This window comes from Hemibagrus wyckioides, linkage group LG26 (assembly GCF_019097595.1).
Source record: "Hemibagrus wyckioides isolate EC202008001 linkage group LG26, SWU_Hwy_1.0, whole genome shotgun sequence".
NCBI classification, from domain to species: domain Eukaryota; kingdom Metazoa; phylum Chordata; class Actinopteri; order Siluriformes; family Bagridae; genus Hemibagrus; species Hemibagrus wyckioides.
This window is the reverse complement of record NC_080735.1, coordinates 11,405,248-11,422,078: the sequence shown is the minus strand read 5'-3', so window position 1 is coordinate 11,422,078 and position 16,831 is coordinate 11,405,248. Positions and strand designations below refer to the sequence as shown.

At 38.9% G+C, this 16,831-nt stretch overlaps 1 protein-coding gene across 1 annotated transcript in view; it reads left to right on the top strand.

The window, feature by feature from the left end:
- Window positions 1-16,831, top strand: part of sorcs3a (sortilin related VPS10 domain containing receptor 3a) — a 241,544-nt gene that overhangs the window by 96,923 nt on the left and 127,790 nt on the right. The window contains exon 2 of the mRNA XM_058381182.1: window positions 16,304-16,371. Coding sequence (XP_058237165.1) covers window positions 16,304-16,371 — 68 coding nt within the window. The remainder of the gene's footprint in view (window positions 1-16,303; window positions 16,372-16,831) is intronic.

Below are 16,831 nucleotides of genomic sequence, written 5' to 3'. Positions count from 1 at the left end.
CAGAGAGAATAAATGGGAAAAGAAATGACAAACTACAATTTCTTAAAACCCTGAATGTCTTCTTTTTCATACGAGCCATTAATCACCACTGTGGAGTGACCTGACAAAGAAATTCAATGCTGATCATGGACACACCAAAACAGTGGCAAAATTCCATTTCTTGGCAAAAAGTGTTAATGTATTTCTCAGGTCACGTAGTAGATGGTGAGAGAAATCCTTTGCACATTTGCCGAGTCGATGTTTCTAAGTTTCTGATTTAAAGTCACAAAAAAGGTCATTCAAATGTCACATCCTGTTATGCACAATTAATCGTTGATTTACAAGCCACTAAAGGGTACACTGACAGAAAACATGGCCGCTTGTCACTGAGGTTTTAGTGTTAATGATACAGCTTCTTTACTTTTACTGTGTGTCTTTTAGCTGGGAAAGTAACTGTGAGGATTCTTTAACTGTTTAGTATTTATAAAAAAGGACATGTTTATTCAACTATGGAGCCTTTACCGTCAGTGCTTTGTAAGAAAGATTTTCATCATGGGACAGTTTTTTTACTCTTTCTGTTGTCTTATATATATATATATATATATATATATATACACTATATTGCCAAAAGTATTCGCTCACCTGCCTTGACTGGCATATGAACTTAAGTGACATCCCATTCCTAATCCATAGGGTTCAATATGACGTCGGTCCACCCTTTGCAGCTATAACAGCTTCAACTCTTCTGGGAAGGCTGTCCACAAGGGTTAGGAGTGTGTTTGTGGGAATTTTTGACCATTCTTCCAGAAGCGCATTTGTGAGGTCACACACTGATGTTGGACGAGAAGGCCTGGCTCTCAGTCTCCGCTCTAATTCATCCCAAAGGTGTTCTATCGGGTTGAGGTCAGGACTCTGTGCAGGCCAGTCAAGTTTATCCACACCAGACTCTGTCATCCATGTCTTTATGGACCTTGCTTTGTGCACTGGTGCACAGTCATGTTGGAAGAGGAAGGGGTCAGCTCCAAACTGTTCCCACAAAGTTGGGAGCATGGAATTGTCCAAAATGTCTTGGTATGCTGAAGCATTCAGAGTTCCTTTCACTGGAACTAAGGGGCCAAGCCCAGCTCCTGAAAAACAACCCCACACCATAATCCCCCCTCCACCAAACTTTACACTTGGCACAATGCAGTCAGACAAGTACCGTTCTCCTGGCAACCGCCAAACCCAGACTCGTCCATCAGATTGCCAGATGGAGAAGCGCGATTCGTCACTCCAGAGAACGCGTCTCCACTGCTCTAGAGTCCAGTGGTGGCGTGCTTTACACCACTGCATCCGACGCTTTGCATTGCACTTGGTGATGTATGGCTTGGATGCAGCTGCTCGGTCATGGAAACCCATTCCATGAAGCTCTCTGCGCACTGTTCTTGAGCTAATCTGAAGGCCACATGAAGTTTGGAGGTCTGTAGCGATTGACTCTGCAGAAAGTTGGCGACCTCTTCGCACTATGCGCCTCAGCATCCGCTGACCCCGCTCCGTCAGTTTACGTGGCCTACCACTTCGTGGCTGAGTTGCTGTCATTCCCAAACACTTCCACGTTCTTATAATACAGCTGACAGTTGACTGTGGAATATTTAGGAGCGAGGAAATTTCACGACTGGATTTGTTGCACAGGTGGCATCCTATCACAGTTCCACGCTGGAATTCACTGAGCTCCTGAGAGCGACCCATTCTTTCACAAATGTTTGTAAAAACAGTCTGCATGCCTAGGTGCTTGATTTTATACACCTGTGGCCATGGAAGTGATTGGAACACCTGATTCTGATTATTTGGATGGGTGAGCGAATACTTTTGGCAATATAGTGTGTATATATACATTATATATATATATATATATATATATATATATATATATATATATATATATATATATAAAAATCTTATTAATTTCTTGAGAGGGAGAGAGAAAGAGAGAGAGAAGTAGAGGCTGGTCAGGAAATAAATGTTTTTAGTGATAAAGGAACTTGTTTTGAGAATGCTCTGTGACATTAAAAGTAACTATACTGTAAATGGTTAATATAAAATGTGTAATAAATATATTTAAAAAAAGTCATTAAACGCAGGAAAATTGCTGTGATAAGGACAATAATTATAATAATAATAATAAAAAAAAAAACCCTCTGCAGTGATAACATTAACTGTGCTTCAGAGAACAAACTGATAAATATTACAACATTCATTTTACAGTCGGCTCTACAAGCATGGTGTTTTTAATATTTTTTATTTAGGATTCGGTCGTGCATAATTTGTAGCATGGGATTTTGGACTTCACTGGCACTAGGCATAATGAAGAGAAAGGAGAGAGAGAGAGAGAGAGGGTTTTATCTTCAACTCTGGCCATGCTGTTGCATACAGCCAGATAGGGTTTGATTCACTCGACTGGCTAAAACGGAGGCCTGGGAGGCCCCGGATACACCCAGGGGGAAACAAGAAAGTGGGTATACACTCAATATTTTGTTGCTTTGTTGTCGTTGTTGTTTGCATGTGTGTGTGAATAATTTTGCATTTTTGTTCTCTGTGGTCTTTTAGAAGAATATCAACAAGTTTTAAGAACTTTAACACAAAGAAAGAGCAATTTAAAAAAAAAAAAACATTGGTCAAGAATAAAGATAGGAATTTAAAGTCAAGAATTTCTAAATAAAAGTGCAAAATAACATACCAAAATGGCAAAATAGTAATCGAAAGAATATAAAATGGTCTAAAATCTTGTCTTTTAATAACATTTCTAAAATTTAAAATGATCTGTTCTGTGAAAAATTCTATAACAGTCCACAGACAGACTTTTTTTTTCTTAATCTCTGTTTCATTTCTAAAGGATGAGGCAACCTCATGCTGTTCGGTGGTTTCTCCCTTGTTTCCATAGAAACATTTTCCTAAAGCTTCCATTTTTCTTAAACCTTAAATTTGTGAAAACTTGCAAACAAATGAATTTTCAAGTAAGACTTAAGAAAGAATAAGGAATGGGTTGAATTGGTTCAACTACGAGTAATGGAAGGATAACAGAGAAAAATGAACATGAAGACAAATTTGTCTTCTCCAGTGTATTGAGTGTTTTTCCTCATCAACTTTGTACTTTAAAGATTTGTTAAAGAAACGTAGTGTTTAAATGGATCGATCCATCCTTAAACATGACTGTAATGCAAGCAACTGTTCTAATATTGTCTAGTAGCAGATCACTTGTGTGAAAATCTCAGCAGTTTCTGAAATCCATAAACTAGCCTGACAACTAAAAGTCAGTCAGAGACAGCACATCTTTTCTTCATTCTGATGTTTGACGTAAATATTAACTGAAGTTCTTGACTTGTATCTGCATGATTTTATGCACTGCACAAAATCTGTCAGTCTGTGCTTTTCCCTATCGCATGCAGGGTAGCTTCAGGTCTGGGTGCGTATAATTAAAATTCCAACTGATAAGTGCTCGCATTTCACCCTAACAAGCAGTCGAAGTTACATTGATTTTAATTAGGAGACCTGCAGGCAGAGTTTAACTTGTTACTTTATGGCAGAGCAGCCAGGAAAAAGTCGTATCTGAATGCCCTGACGAGCCTTTTTGTCATTTGTAAGAAAAAGTATTGTACAGAAATTTACACAAGTAGATCTTATATTCTGTACAATATTTAAAATGCTTGGAGCTCCATATGATTGCGAATGGGGGGTCGTAAGTGAGTGCGAAAACAATGTGTGTGCAAGTAATCGTAGAGCATGTAACCCTTTTTTTCAAATTAGTGTTGATTTGTCAGATCTCTTGGAGGATTTTACAGACAATGGACAGCTCTCTAGTTCAGTAGTCAGGGCAATGATAAGAAAGGACGCCATTTTAAAGGCAAAATCCTTCCAGTGCACTGGAACACACTGGTTGCTCCCTAAAAAAATCCTGCAATGCACTGCAAAAACCAGGGTGCATCAATGTTTACTATGTTTCCTAACAGAAAATGTCATTTTCTGGAACCTCTTGGCTTGATAAAAATGGCAAACTCTTTGTCTACAAACAATGTTATCTTAACTGTAGCCATTATTAACTTTATTCAACATTCCAGATATGGTTTGTTCAAATCTAACCACAAGTGTTTAATGATTAAAATAAAAAAGAACTAACAGTTTGAACTGCCATCCATCCATCCATCCTCTACTCCAGTTATTCTACCGGGTCTCAGAGAGTCTGGAGCCTATTCAAGGACAGGATGCCAGTCTATCACAAAGCATAATTGCACACACTCTCATTCACACATTACGGACAATTAACTGATGCCAATCAGCCTACACTGCATGTCTTTGGACTGGAAGAGGAAACCAGAGTACCCTGAGGAAATCCCTGAGGCACGGGGAGGAAATGCAAACTCCACACACACATGGCAGAGACAGGAATCAGACCATCAACCCATGGAGGTGTTAAGCAAGGGTGCTAACCAATTACTTTTTCATAACATACTTTAAACTTTGTCAAAGATATCGGCCTGTCAGTTGTTGAATGCCAGTGCAAGTTTTACACTGAGCAGTCATGGCACTGGAAATTGAGTCATCAGTGGCCCAATGTGTAGTGAGACACATCCTTATCAATGCTTAAAGTCTTGTAGACAATATACTGATTCACGACCTAGGGAGCTAGGGAGCTGATTGAGACACACCTAATATGTTATAGAAGTACTTGGTTGGAACTTCAGTGACATAGTAAATGGTCTTTAAGGGAGACTCTTTGTACATGCTTGTGTGTGTGTGTGATAGACAAGTAGTTCATTCTTAATGAAGTATTTTCCTCCTTCACATACTCCTGCCTGCAGCAGTCAGGCCAGACAGTCTAGACTTGCAAAGCTATGACCTCATTGAAGTATTTTTTCTCTGTGTCACTTTGCAGGTCAATAGCTTCTAATTCTAATCTAAAATCAGCTTTGCAGTCTGCCATAACAGATAAGGTGAAAGGTGTTGGGGCAACCAGGCTTTTCTTAATTCATATACTGAAGCCATCACATTTTGGGCTATGTAATCACCATGCAGTTGCTCAGCTGGTTTATTGAACTATTTGTTTTTGTAGCCAGGTCTTTGCTATAATACTGAAAGTCTAATCACGTTTGGATTCTAATCAGTGCCAAGTGGCACATCATCTGGCATGAGTGTATTCACTGGCTCGTCATCTAGCGTTACGCGTTTGTGTACATTGCACTCAGTAATTACAGATGGCACTTCCTGTCAGGCGCTCAAGTTACATATTAAGGTTATAAATCATAGGGATTACGAGAAGCAAGAATGCACTTGGTCCATTCAGAGCATTTTAGACAAGTAGCCTGGAAGTACTGAGTCATAACTCTGCTATGTTTGATACCCGTATGCCAAGTATTAAATTACAGGCAGTGAAGGCAATGTGAAATATGTGAAAGCATAATCTTTTGGTACATTTATTGGTGATGTCTTAACAGCTTTGTTTTGTGCTAATTTAAAAATAATAAATAACTAAATAAATGCAGTTTACTGACCTCATGCTGGTTATGCCTAAAGGTGTCAGGATTCGGTTGAGGATGCAAGAGCAGATATGAAATCATCCTTGTTGTTGAGGCAAAGAGACAAAGATGTAATCCAAAAAATGTAGTACCAAAGTCAAACCAGGCAATATCCAAAAGTTTCACCAACCAGAAAGACTAACAACCAGAACAAAAAGATGCAAAACAAATACTTCACAAATGTGTGTAAGAGTGTGCCGTGAAGGTAACTGAGTCCAGGTGTGTGTAATAAGTAGTCTGGTAAGTGTTAAGGTGGGAAGAGAGAGTCTGGGTGATGTAGTCCTCAACGGCCATGTTCGTTGGCAGCTCTGAATTCTGCGAAATATACAGCATTGACATGACATTCGGACCCGACTTTAATAACTAACACTATAGAAAACAATGTCGTATGTCTGTCAGAGTGTCAAAGTAAGAGTAAAAAAAAAAGGCTTGCTTTACTTTTGCTATAGAAACTATATTGTGTCATATATATTTACATAACTATATATGTGTCATTATTGTGTCATCTGTCTGTCATAGGGTCTCAAGAGAATTAGAAAGGGTTTTGCTTTACTTTAGAAATAGAATAAAAGAAAAGCTATTCAGTCATGTCTTTGGTATAGAGCACACAGATAAAAAAAAGGCTTGCTTTACCTTAGCTATAGAAGCTGAATGACATTTTCCGTGCCATATGTTCAGCATAGACTGTTCGAACGGCTCAAGGAAAAATGTCAATGTGTCATTTGTCTGTCAAAGTTAAAATGGACTTGCTTTACTTAGCTACAGTACTGTCAGGAACAGCTGGACAGTTCCCTGCCAGGCCCAGAGAGGGCGCTGGCAGGTGAACCTTGGAAGCCTGCTTCTTTGTGTGTCTTTTGTTACGCCCTTCTTATTGTTCCTATCCTGATTGTGTCACCTGTATCCCATTAGCCCTAATGTCTACCCCTATAAATAGGGATCCTTGTGTTTGTGTCCTTGTCCATGATTGTTATCTGTACTGTGGTTTCTGTTGGGGTTTTGTTTGCTAGGTTCCATGGCCAAGCTAAGGTCTAGGTTTTGTTTAGTTTAGTTTAGTTAACCACGCCATGTCTTGTGTTACGTTTGTTTCCCTATGTCGCGTCTTAAATGTAATAAAAGCAGTGCTTCGCTGAATCCTGCGCATGGGTCTCATTACACCGTGTGCTGGCGTCCGCACACACACCACGGGCGTCTGGGGTTGAGCCCCGCATAGAGCGGGGGTCCCAGATGTTACAGAATCATGGACCTTCTCTGAGACCCAGCAGGATTCCCAGCTAGTTTCTGTCTTCGGTAAGGATTTGCAGTCTGCTGGCTAGAGCCCTGGACAACCGGTGGATGGCATCCGGCGGATCCTTTTCCCCAGGGAGGTGTCCCCATCTTCGTTATGGTCGAGGACGTCGCTCCCCCAGGGAATTTACAAGGAGGACGTCACTCGACTTCAGGCCATGGGGGACACCCCCTTTTTATCGGTCCCACTGGAGGCGGGCTTCCACCACCTTGTCAGCCGGGGACGCCGCTCCGCGATGGAGTTTCCGTGGAGGACGTCGCTCGGCACCACGGGTGGAAGACGCTTCCCTCCCGTTTCTTTCTAGGGCCGGATGTCAACTTACCCCTGGGACCTGGGGCATCGCCGTAGACTGCATTTATGAACTACATCAGGCCTTGCATCTCCCCTCTATGAACTACATCTTCTGCCTACTCCTGAGGCGTCCCCTAGGCGGAGGTTGGGCGCTTCGGGAGCTGCGCCTTAGAGGAGGGGGTTATGTCAGGAACAGCTGGACAGTTCCCTGCCAGGCCCAGAGAGGGCGCTGGCAGGTGAACCTTGGAAGCCTGCTTCTTTGTGTCTTGTTACGCCCTTCTTATTGTTCCTATCCTGGTTGTGTCACCTGTATCCCATTAGCCCTAATGTCTACCCCTATAAATAGGGATCCTTGTTTTTGTCCTTGTCCATGATTATCTGTACCGTGGTTTCTGTTGGTTTTGTTTGCTAGGTTCCATGTCCAAGCTAAGGTCTAGGTTTTGTTTTGTTTAGTTAACCACGCCATGTCTAGTGTTACGTTTGTTTCCCTATGTCGCGTCTTAAATGTAATAAAAGCAGTGCTTCGCTGAATCCTGCACATGGGTCTCATTACACCATGTGCTGGCGTGCGCAAACACACCACGGGCGTCTGGGGTCCCAGACGTTACAAGTACCAGTATCATTTTCAAGTCTTTCTTCTGTCAGTGTGTCAAGATTATTAAAATCAAGATTATTAAAAATTTTATCTATAGAAAGTCATCATCTCGTGTGTCTGTCATAGAATGTTAGGTTAGTTAAGAGTGTTTGCTTTACTTTACAATATTACAAAATCTAATCAAAATCATATTGAAAAGAATGACGTGAATGTCAGGTGTCTATACCAAGAGACTTGAAAGAAATGAGGCCTTCTTTAGTTTCTGTAGAAAAGAGAATGTCATTATGTTAAAAAGCATCCATGTCATGTAAAGGATAGTGAGATGAGGTGAAAGTTCAGAACCCAAGAAAAAACTGCACAATGAATGCACAACGTGTCATTGTGTATTATTACACTACTCATAGCATTGCAGGTAATGCTAACCTGAGGCTTTTGTATTGTATTTACACAAAACATAAAATCAGACATACTCACAAAGTAGGCCTTGTGGGGGAAAAAATAATATGCCAAACATTTAGACAGCTGCATCTGTTGTTTTCCCCAATGAAACATGTGGTAATTCCATCATAACCATATAATAGGGTTTAAAGGTCTGAGGTCTAGAAGGTCTGCTTCTATTTTGCATTTTTTTTTATTTAATAGAATAATATTAATCACAAATTATATTCCTGACGCTTAAGACCTCGAATGATCAGTTGAATCTTTGGAATATTTACATGAATATCTTGAATATATGAGTGTTGTATTTGTTTTGCCTCCTGCTTTAATGATACTGTGCATTTGAGCTGACATGGACGCCAAAGGTTTCAGTCCATTTTAGATCAAATCAGAAAAACATCAAGTTAAACAGGCTAAGAAATTCAAAGTCAGGGCAACATGTAAAAAAGCAAAATATCTCCCAAAAATAAATGCTGGATAAAGAGAGAACAAAGGCTGCATTTTAAATGTGACGTAGAGTACATGTAATGACATCTGTCTTAAGACACATGTTGACTAGATCACATTTGTAAATAATGCCCTTGTAATGACTTTAAACATTATATTGTATATCATTATACATAGAGATAGCATCAAGTGACAGATTATGACAGCATTTTACAACAGACATGTCAGTTTTATGGCATGGTTACATCCGTATCATGATTCATGAAGTCAAGTGTTGCCGTTTGTGCAAAATTAAAATCATATTACCATAATGTTTTAATATTCTTCACACCAAACTATTATTCATTTTATCCCTTCAATTCCCACTTGCTAGTTAAATCTCCCCTATCGCACACCAGATATCAGTTCAGAGTCTCAAGCCTAACACTTGCTTCCTTCGAGATATGTGAAACCAAATGCTAACTGCTGCTCACACAACGTTAGAGAATTTAGGACCGCTTAACACACTTCTATATACTTGATTTTGACAGACACAAACAATCAGCAAGCAGCAGTCTGCGTGATCGACAGGGGAACAGGGGAGACATTCCTTCCCACCTAGAGACACAGAGACACTGGCTGTCAGGATGTAAATTCATGATTTCCCAATGATACGATAAACATTTAGACAGCTGCATCATTTGGGATCTGTTGTTTTCCCTAGTTGAACATTTAATTTGGTAATTCCATCATAAATCTATAATGGGGTTTGAAGTCTGAGAGAATGCTTCTATTCTACATTGTTTTCAAATTTAATAAGCGTTTTTAATCACAGCCGATATTTCTGACCACAGCTTGAGTACAAGTACAATCTTTCATAAATTTGGTGAATGAGTTTATTAGTATTTTGGTCAGCCCCTTTCCTGCTTTAATGACAGTGTGCATTCAAGCTGGCATGGACTCTACAAGTTTGTCCATTCGATCCATTTTAGAATAAATCCATCAGAGTGTCACTTGAACATATGCTTCATTAGAAGAGAATAGACATGAGTAAAACCTGAGCTTTTGTACAATGTAGGTAACATGCTCAATATCACATGCTTACATTTATATATGGACCTACATAAAGTGCGGAATGTTAAATAGTAAATATTCAATATATTGTACATTTACTTTCTTTTTTTAATCTTTAAAAATTGGAATATGTTCTGTTTATTTCCTATTTTAAATGAGAAAAAAATCCCAGGTTTTCAATGTAATGGTTATAGACATACAGACCCCAGAAAGGAGATGTTGCAGGAGAAAAATAAATAAATAAATAAAAAATAAATAAATAAAAAAAATACATCTATCTATCTATCTATCTATCTATCTATCTATCTATCTATCTATCTATCTATCTATCTATCTATCTATCTATGTATATATATATATATATATATACATATATATACAGGCACACAACGAAAGGTAATTTGATGCAAACATAAAGACTGCCATGCTAAGTAAAGTTACTACACCCAAATACTCAAAACAAAACTAACCCAGTGCTGACTGCTCAACAGAAATCCAGCTGTAGATTTGAGTCTATAATGAGCAAGCCAGAGGTGACAGTAGCAAAGTTTGAGACAATTTGAGACGGACCAGATTCAAAAAGAACCCTCGTCTGTTAAAAAAGATTTAAGGATTCAGCTTTCAGCTTACGGATTCAGTTTAGCCACTTTTACAGATTTGTGTTTTTCCCCCTACCATCAGACTGCATTTGTCTCTTTTTCCAAGTTGTTGTTAATTTTACATACACTAGGTTTAAAACTATGTGTGACATTTTTTTTAATAGGATGTGATCTGATGTCAAAATGTTGAATCGGTTTCAGGGGGAAAAAAGTTTGGAAACTTATTTGACTTAAATCCAAGAAACAGGGAATGAATAATCATAAAATTTGCGATTTTAGCAAGATATTAATTTTAACATTGACACATATTACCTTATTCAGAACAAGATTTATCAGTCAATTGAATCTTAAATGGTGGACATGAAGAACTGAAAAAAAAAAAATAATAATTGAACATTCTTAATCTAAGTAGTTTCCATCTTTGGATGACCTACAAATTGAGGTCTTGCGAGCGCATCACAAATACAGCAATGGCGCATGTAAATGAAGAGTGAGCTGCACTATGATTTCCAGTGTGCTTCGTTACACAACCCACCTGCCATTATTCATGCTGCCAAGAAAGAACCTCTCACTGCTGATAGAAGGAGCATATGCTTCACCTCTGGCTACAGCAGATACACAGTGAAACGTCGCCAGGTTTTCACTCAGTCCATGAACACAGCTTAAGCAAATCGTTTGGAATTCTTTAGCTTTATCCTGCCAGAAAGGGCACTGAGTTCAGGTCCTTTCCCTCAATCAGAGAAGCTGAAATTATCTGGGCTTGCTAGGATTCTACAGTCCAGAGTATGTAAAGTGGTGAAAGGGGGCAGCGCTTCAGAAGAGCATATACTGTTTGGTTCATGTCATATTTGTGTACTCTGTGCGCTAAGTTATATAAAATGCATCATAGTTAGCAGGTGAAAGTGAAGCTGAAGTACCAGACACCACCCACCGCACCCAAGTCAAGCCAAGTGGCTTTGACTGTAATTGTATATAGTACATCAGAAAATGTAGTATATCAGAAAGAAATTAAGAAATTTCCTCCAGGACCCTTGTGCTACTTAAAGACACAGAGCTACATAAGACAACACAGAGCTATGGGTTAGAAAGTAAAATGAACCCACCCACATAAAGTGCACATGTGCAAACAATGCAAGACAAAAGACAGGGCAAGACAAAAGACAATGCAAGACAGAAGACAATGCAAGTCAAGAGACAATGCAAGAAAAAAGATAATGCAGGACAAAAGACAATGCAAGAAAAGAGAAAATGCAAGACAAAAGACAATGCATGTCAAGAGACTGTGCAAGACAAATGGCAATGCAGGAAAAGAGACAGTGCAGGACAAGAGACAGTGCAAGACAACAGGCAGTGCAAGACAAAAGACAATGCAAGAAAAGAGACAGTGCAAGACAAAAGACAATGTAAAACAGAAGATAATGCAAGTCAAGAGACAGTGGAAGACAAAAGGCAGTGCAAGTCAAGAGAATGTGCAAGACAAAAGACAATGCAAAACAAAAAACAGTGCAAGACAAGAAACAGTTCAAGACAAGTGACAATGCAAGAAAAATGACAATGCAAGAAAAGAGACAGTGCAGGACAAGAGACAGTGCAAGACAAAAGACAATGCAAAACAAAAAACAGTGCAAGACAAGAGACAGTGCAAGATAAAAGTCAATGCAAGACAAGATAAAAGTCAATGCAAGACAAGAGACAGTGTGAGACAAGACACAGTGTAGACAGACAATACAATAAACTACAAGGCAAATCCTTAAAATAATTTACAGTCTGAGCAGTATACAGTAGATTTGGTTCAAAATAAGTGCAAATACAGATGCTATTGGATGGTAAACATATGTACATATATGACATCAGCAGTTTATAGCAGCATTTAAATGCAATGTGCAAAACAGTTGCTGTAGCTGTCTGTTCAGCCTGTTGCAATTAGGAAAACTCTTTCGGTAGTCTGATTGCTAAATCTGAGTCTTAGGAGGAGCTTTTTTCCCTCAGGCCATCAGACTCCTCAACACAGACATGTCCACCATTCAGATCCCTTAAGACTTTCTACTTCTTTAACTAACTCTGCAAACTGTATCATTTCTGTTACTGTGTTCAACACAACTGTACATTTTGTAAATCACTATTTTTGCACATTTCAAATATGATTTTATATTTTCAACTTAGTTATTTATATGCACAGCCTAGAAGTAGGAGTATGCTGGGTTTTCATTCCAATGCATGTTGTGTACTGTGTATGTGACATAAGATGATATAAATGCATATTGGAGAAAGCTTTATTTGTCACATATACACAACAGCACAGCTTTTCTTTGCATATCTCAGCTTAGAAGGTTGGGCTCAGAGCACAGGGTCAGCCATTATACAGTTCCACTGGAGCAGAGAGAGTTAAGGGTCTTACTCAAGGGCCCCACAGCAGCAGCTTGTCAGTGCTTGAACCCTGGGCTTCAGAGCAGTAACCCAGAGCCACCACTTCCCCTGCCCTGGCCCACTTAATGGTAGCAAAGGTCACTGGATGAACAAATCAATCATGACATATTTCTTGCAATTCAGTGTAGAGTTAAGAAATTGTTATGTAATACAGTGTCATGTGAATATCATCTAAAATGAATTCCCATAATTTTATCTTATCTGAATTCTCCTGCCTTTGTTGTAATGATCGTCTCTCGCTGACCCTGACTGAAGGGAGTGGCCAGAAAATTGTTCCTTAGTGGCCATTTTAGACTAAGGAACAACTCAATACTAACAGCCACCCCTTGGCTGATTGTTTTTGTTTGTTCTTTTTTTCCATATTTTTATTCATATTCAAGAAAACACTCTCCCATATTAGCTCAGGTAGCAGGCTTGTTGTTTTGCTCCAAGCTGACATTTACAAGCCTATGGATGTGTCGCATTAACTCTGGTTTTATTGCACTGTAACTGCAGTGTCATTTTATTACTAGGGCTTCTCTGCACCAGCAACTGATTCATCTTCACAGATTAATAAGCGCTCTCTCCGGTGTTGTGGGCTCTTATTTAAACGCGATGCTTAATTTACTGCCTCAGATCTTTGATCTGCACAGCGCTGACCCAGCAGGAGACACTTGCAATCAAGAGATAACACAATTAAAAAGTACAAAAAAAGTAAGAGTGGTGTGCACAAGAGAAAGGGATAGAGGGTCATTAATCTGTTCATTAGTAGTGGGGCATGTTGCCTCACACCCGAAAAATTGAGTTTGACACTTTAAATTAGGCTCCGTGGATGTGGAACATTTAGTTATGCTAATAATATTTCTATGCACCACAGTTCCTTAATTAAAGTCCGATGATCATAATCCAAGTCAAGCGTAATTGACATTATTGATATTTCAAGCGTTAATTGCAGGTCAATTGGGGTTTCAGAGAGAAAGCCTCGCAAACGAGACACGCCGTCTCTTTGTATCATCTCTGGTATGCATCTTTTGAGTCATAATTTATTTTACAAAACGATGCATCAGTTGCAAAGCCATGTGTTGATTTCTTGTTCAAAGTTCCTAATGACACTGATACACCTAATGTTATCTGCTGTGCTGTTTTCTCCATTCATTTAGCATAGCACATGAGATTTACACCTGCTAGTTTGACCTTCCTCTCAGTGGTTCTCTCAAATTCTACTTTCAGACTGGGTATTGAATGTGATTTATATTTAAAAAATGTTTTGTCTTTTTTTTCCCATTTCAGCCATCTGTTCAATGTACAATTCAAAAACGACTTTAAGGCTGCTGGTGTGTGTGTGTGTGTTTGTGTTTGTGTGTGAGTGTGTATCCCCCTGCAGCATGTCAACCCACGTATGTCAGACAACCAGAGACTCTTGGGAGCACACATACACAGACATGGAGACATGGACACACTCATGAGCATGAGCTGCAAATCCAATTTTGTCCAATATATTTCATTTTTTTCCCCGTCTCACTTTGCGTCCTCTTTGGCACAGTGACTCCAGCTGACCAGAACCATCTGCTCTCCATCTTGCAAGGAGTAGGCCTGAGGTCCACCCCATCTTCCTTTTTTCTTTTTCTTTTTCACAAGTACACATCTCAGACCTTCTTCTTTCTCTCGAGTAGCAAATCTTCCCCTCTGGCTTTTCAGAACCACTGGGACAGTTTGTAGAAACAGCCATGCTGTGAGGAGGACATGACTGAACTGGTCAAGAGGAACTGCCAAATTCCTCTGTTGATTCTTTTTTTTTCTTTCTTTATTTCTTTTCCCTCTCTGACACTTTTCCAACATTTCATCACTTTTTGAATGTTCTCTGGTGCCACAGATTGCAGTGTGACTCAACGACTTGGTGTACTTGTCAGTTCGCTTCATAGAAAGGGGTAGTTTAATGTCAGACCCTGATATAAGAGACGGATAGGAGATATGCAAATGAGGACGGTCACCTTGGCCTGTCCACCCCCCAAATTGGAGATGAGGCAGCACCTAAGGGCTGGAAATAACAGCGATTATATAAAACGCCTCCGAGTAAGGTTATGGGTAGCAACCGTGACTAATAGTATCCTTTGCTAGTGTTTTGCTTTTTTTTAAAATTTGCTAAGCATTCGTAAGTATGTTTTTAATAGTAATCAATTTATTGTGTTGTTTATTTCCTTTAACTGACTGAATACTGTACATTCCTGAATAGTTCTGCATACAAAATGGTCTTCATTCAAATCTCTCATCCCTTTTTAAGCACTTTTTTGAAGTATTTTGCAGATAGAAAACCCTTTAACTGTAAAATGATTTTGATAGACCCCATTAGTACAAAGTTATTATATGGGCCTAATCCCACAATTCAAAATTTAGGCACATTAGTTAAATTCATTAATTGATTTCTACCCACAGAATATATTAGGTTCATTATGTAGGACATTATTCATTGGCTGAGTTGTTTAGAAGTTAGTGAGGCTTAGATCAAATTCATTTAATTCAAGGGAACATTTGGTGTAAGGATTTGAGTGAGTAGGACAAGGGCCAGATTGTGATGGCAAGACAACTGGATCAGAGCTTCTCCAAGGCAATAGGTCTTGTGGGATGATCCCAGTATGTAGTGGTTAGTACCAAACAATAGTGCTCCAAGGAAGGACAACCGGTAAACCAGTGAATGGGTCGTGTGCATTCAAGTCTTATTGATTCTCGATCAATTCCACAGAAGAGCTACTCTAGCACAAATTGCTGAAACCAACATAAAGTGTCCTAATAAGGTGATGTGCAAACAGAACAGCTTTAGGGTGTGCTGTTATAGGTTATAGATTGGTCTTTTGCTCCAAAATCTCCGATTAGTGTTCAATTTGGCTACCACAGTAGAAAGCTTTCATCTTGAATGAATGAATGAATGAATGAATGATCAGTCACAATAACATATTCATTCCCTCTAATGGAAAGCTGTTTCTGTATATTGTATCTATAGCTTGCTAGAATGTGACAAGTCAGATAATGCAAGCTCTCTTGAAATAAACAAAAAAAAATGCCTTTACGATCCAACGATCCATCCAGCTCATGGATGACGCAGATCTGAATCAGATATCTGAATGTCATATCATCTTGTGAGCTCCACAAGCACAAATGTGAATTCTTACTTTTTTTTGAGTCGTAGTCTTTGCAGACAAACATTTTCAATATGTCTGGTCTTGCTGTGTTGACAAGATTCTTGTGTTGAATTAATAATACTTTGTGTACATGATATTTTCTGAATATATGTGTGTTCATTGAACTTACTTGAATTGACTTCATTTATTTTAATTAATTAAATTCATTTAAATGAACTTCAAACAGAAAAAAAAGTCACAATATAACTTGGGAAATGTTTATTTAAATTGTTCTATTGTATTGATTTAAATTGTTACATTTTTTTTCTTTTTATTCTTTCATTCTTTTGAGAGAGAGAGAGAATTTTAAGAAAGTATCTAGTGTATCTAGTAAAAAAAGATAAATAAATAAATAAAAAAATACGAGCTATAGTAATAATCCTCCAAGGAAACTTGTATATGTTCGTATATGTTTTATTTCAACACCTGATACTTTACAGTCTCTCCCAAAAGACCTAAAAGTTCTGCTTTTTTGTATTTTACAGGTGATTCTGATCCTGACCAAGCTTTATGACTTTCACTTGGGCAGCGTCACTGAAAGCTCCCTGTGGAGGTAAGATATAATATATCTCTCTATTCTCACTCTCCTTTTCTCTTCGTCTCTCAATCCCCTCTGTCTTTTCTTCTCTATCAACAACAACAAATTCCAGAGAGTCTGGATTGTCTCTCAGCTGTTGTTCTGCAGCCGCTCTATAGTTAAATAAGATGAACAAGTACCTCTGTTGTGGATTAGCAGGCTGCTACAATGCTGTCATTAGATATCCTCAGGGGGAGCAGACAGGGAGAGAAACAGAGAAACAGATTAGGCTCCAACCACCACAGCAGCCGAAATAACAACAGGAGTCAAAAAGTCATTGATGTCGCTCAGCAATCTCCAGCCGAGTGTTATTTCCAAAATCCAGGCCAGGGAGATGCTTCTTTTTCTGTGTTAGCCTCATTCTCTTTAACAGGTCGACTCATGTGGCTTGTAAAATATAATGAAGGTGATGCATATGAGAGTGTCACCATGGTTT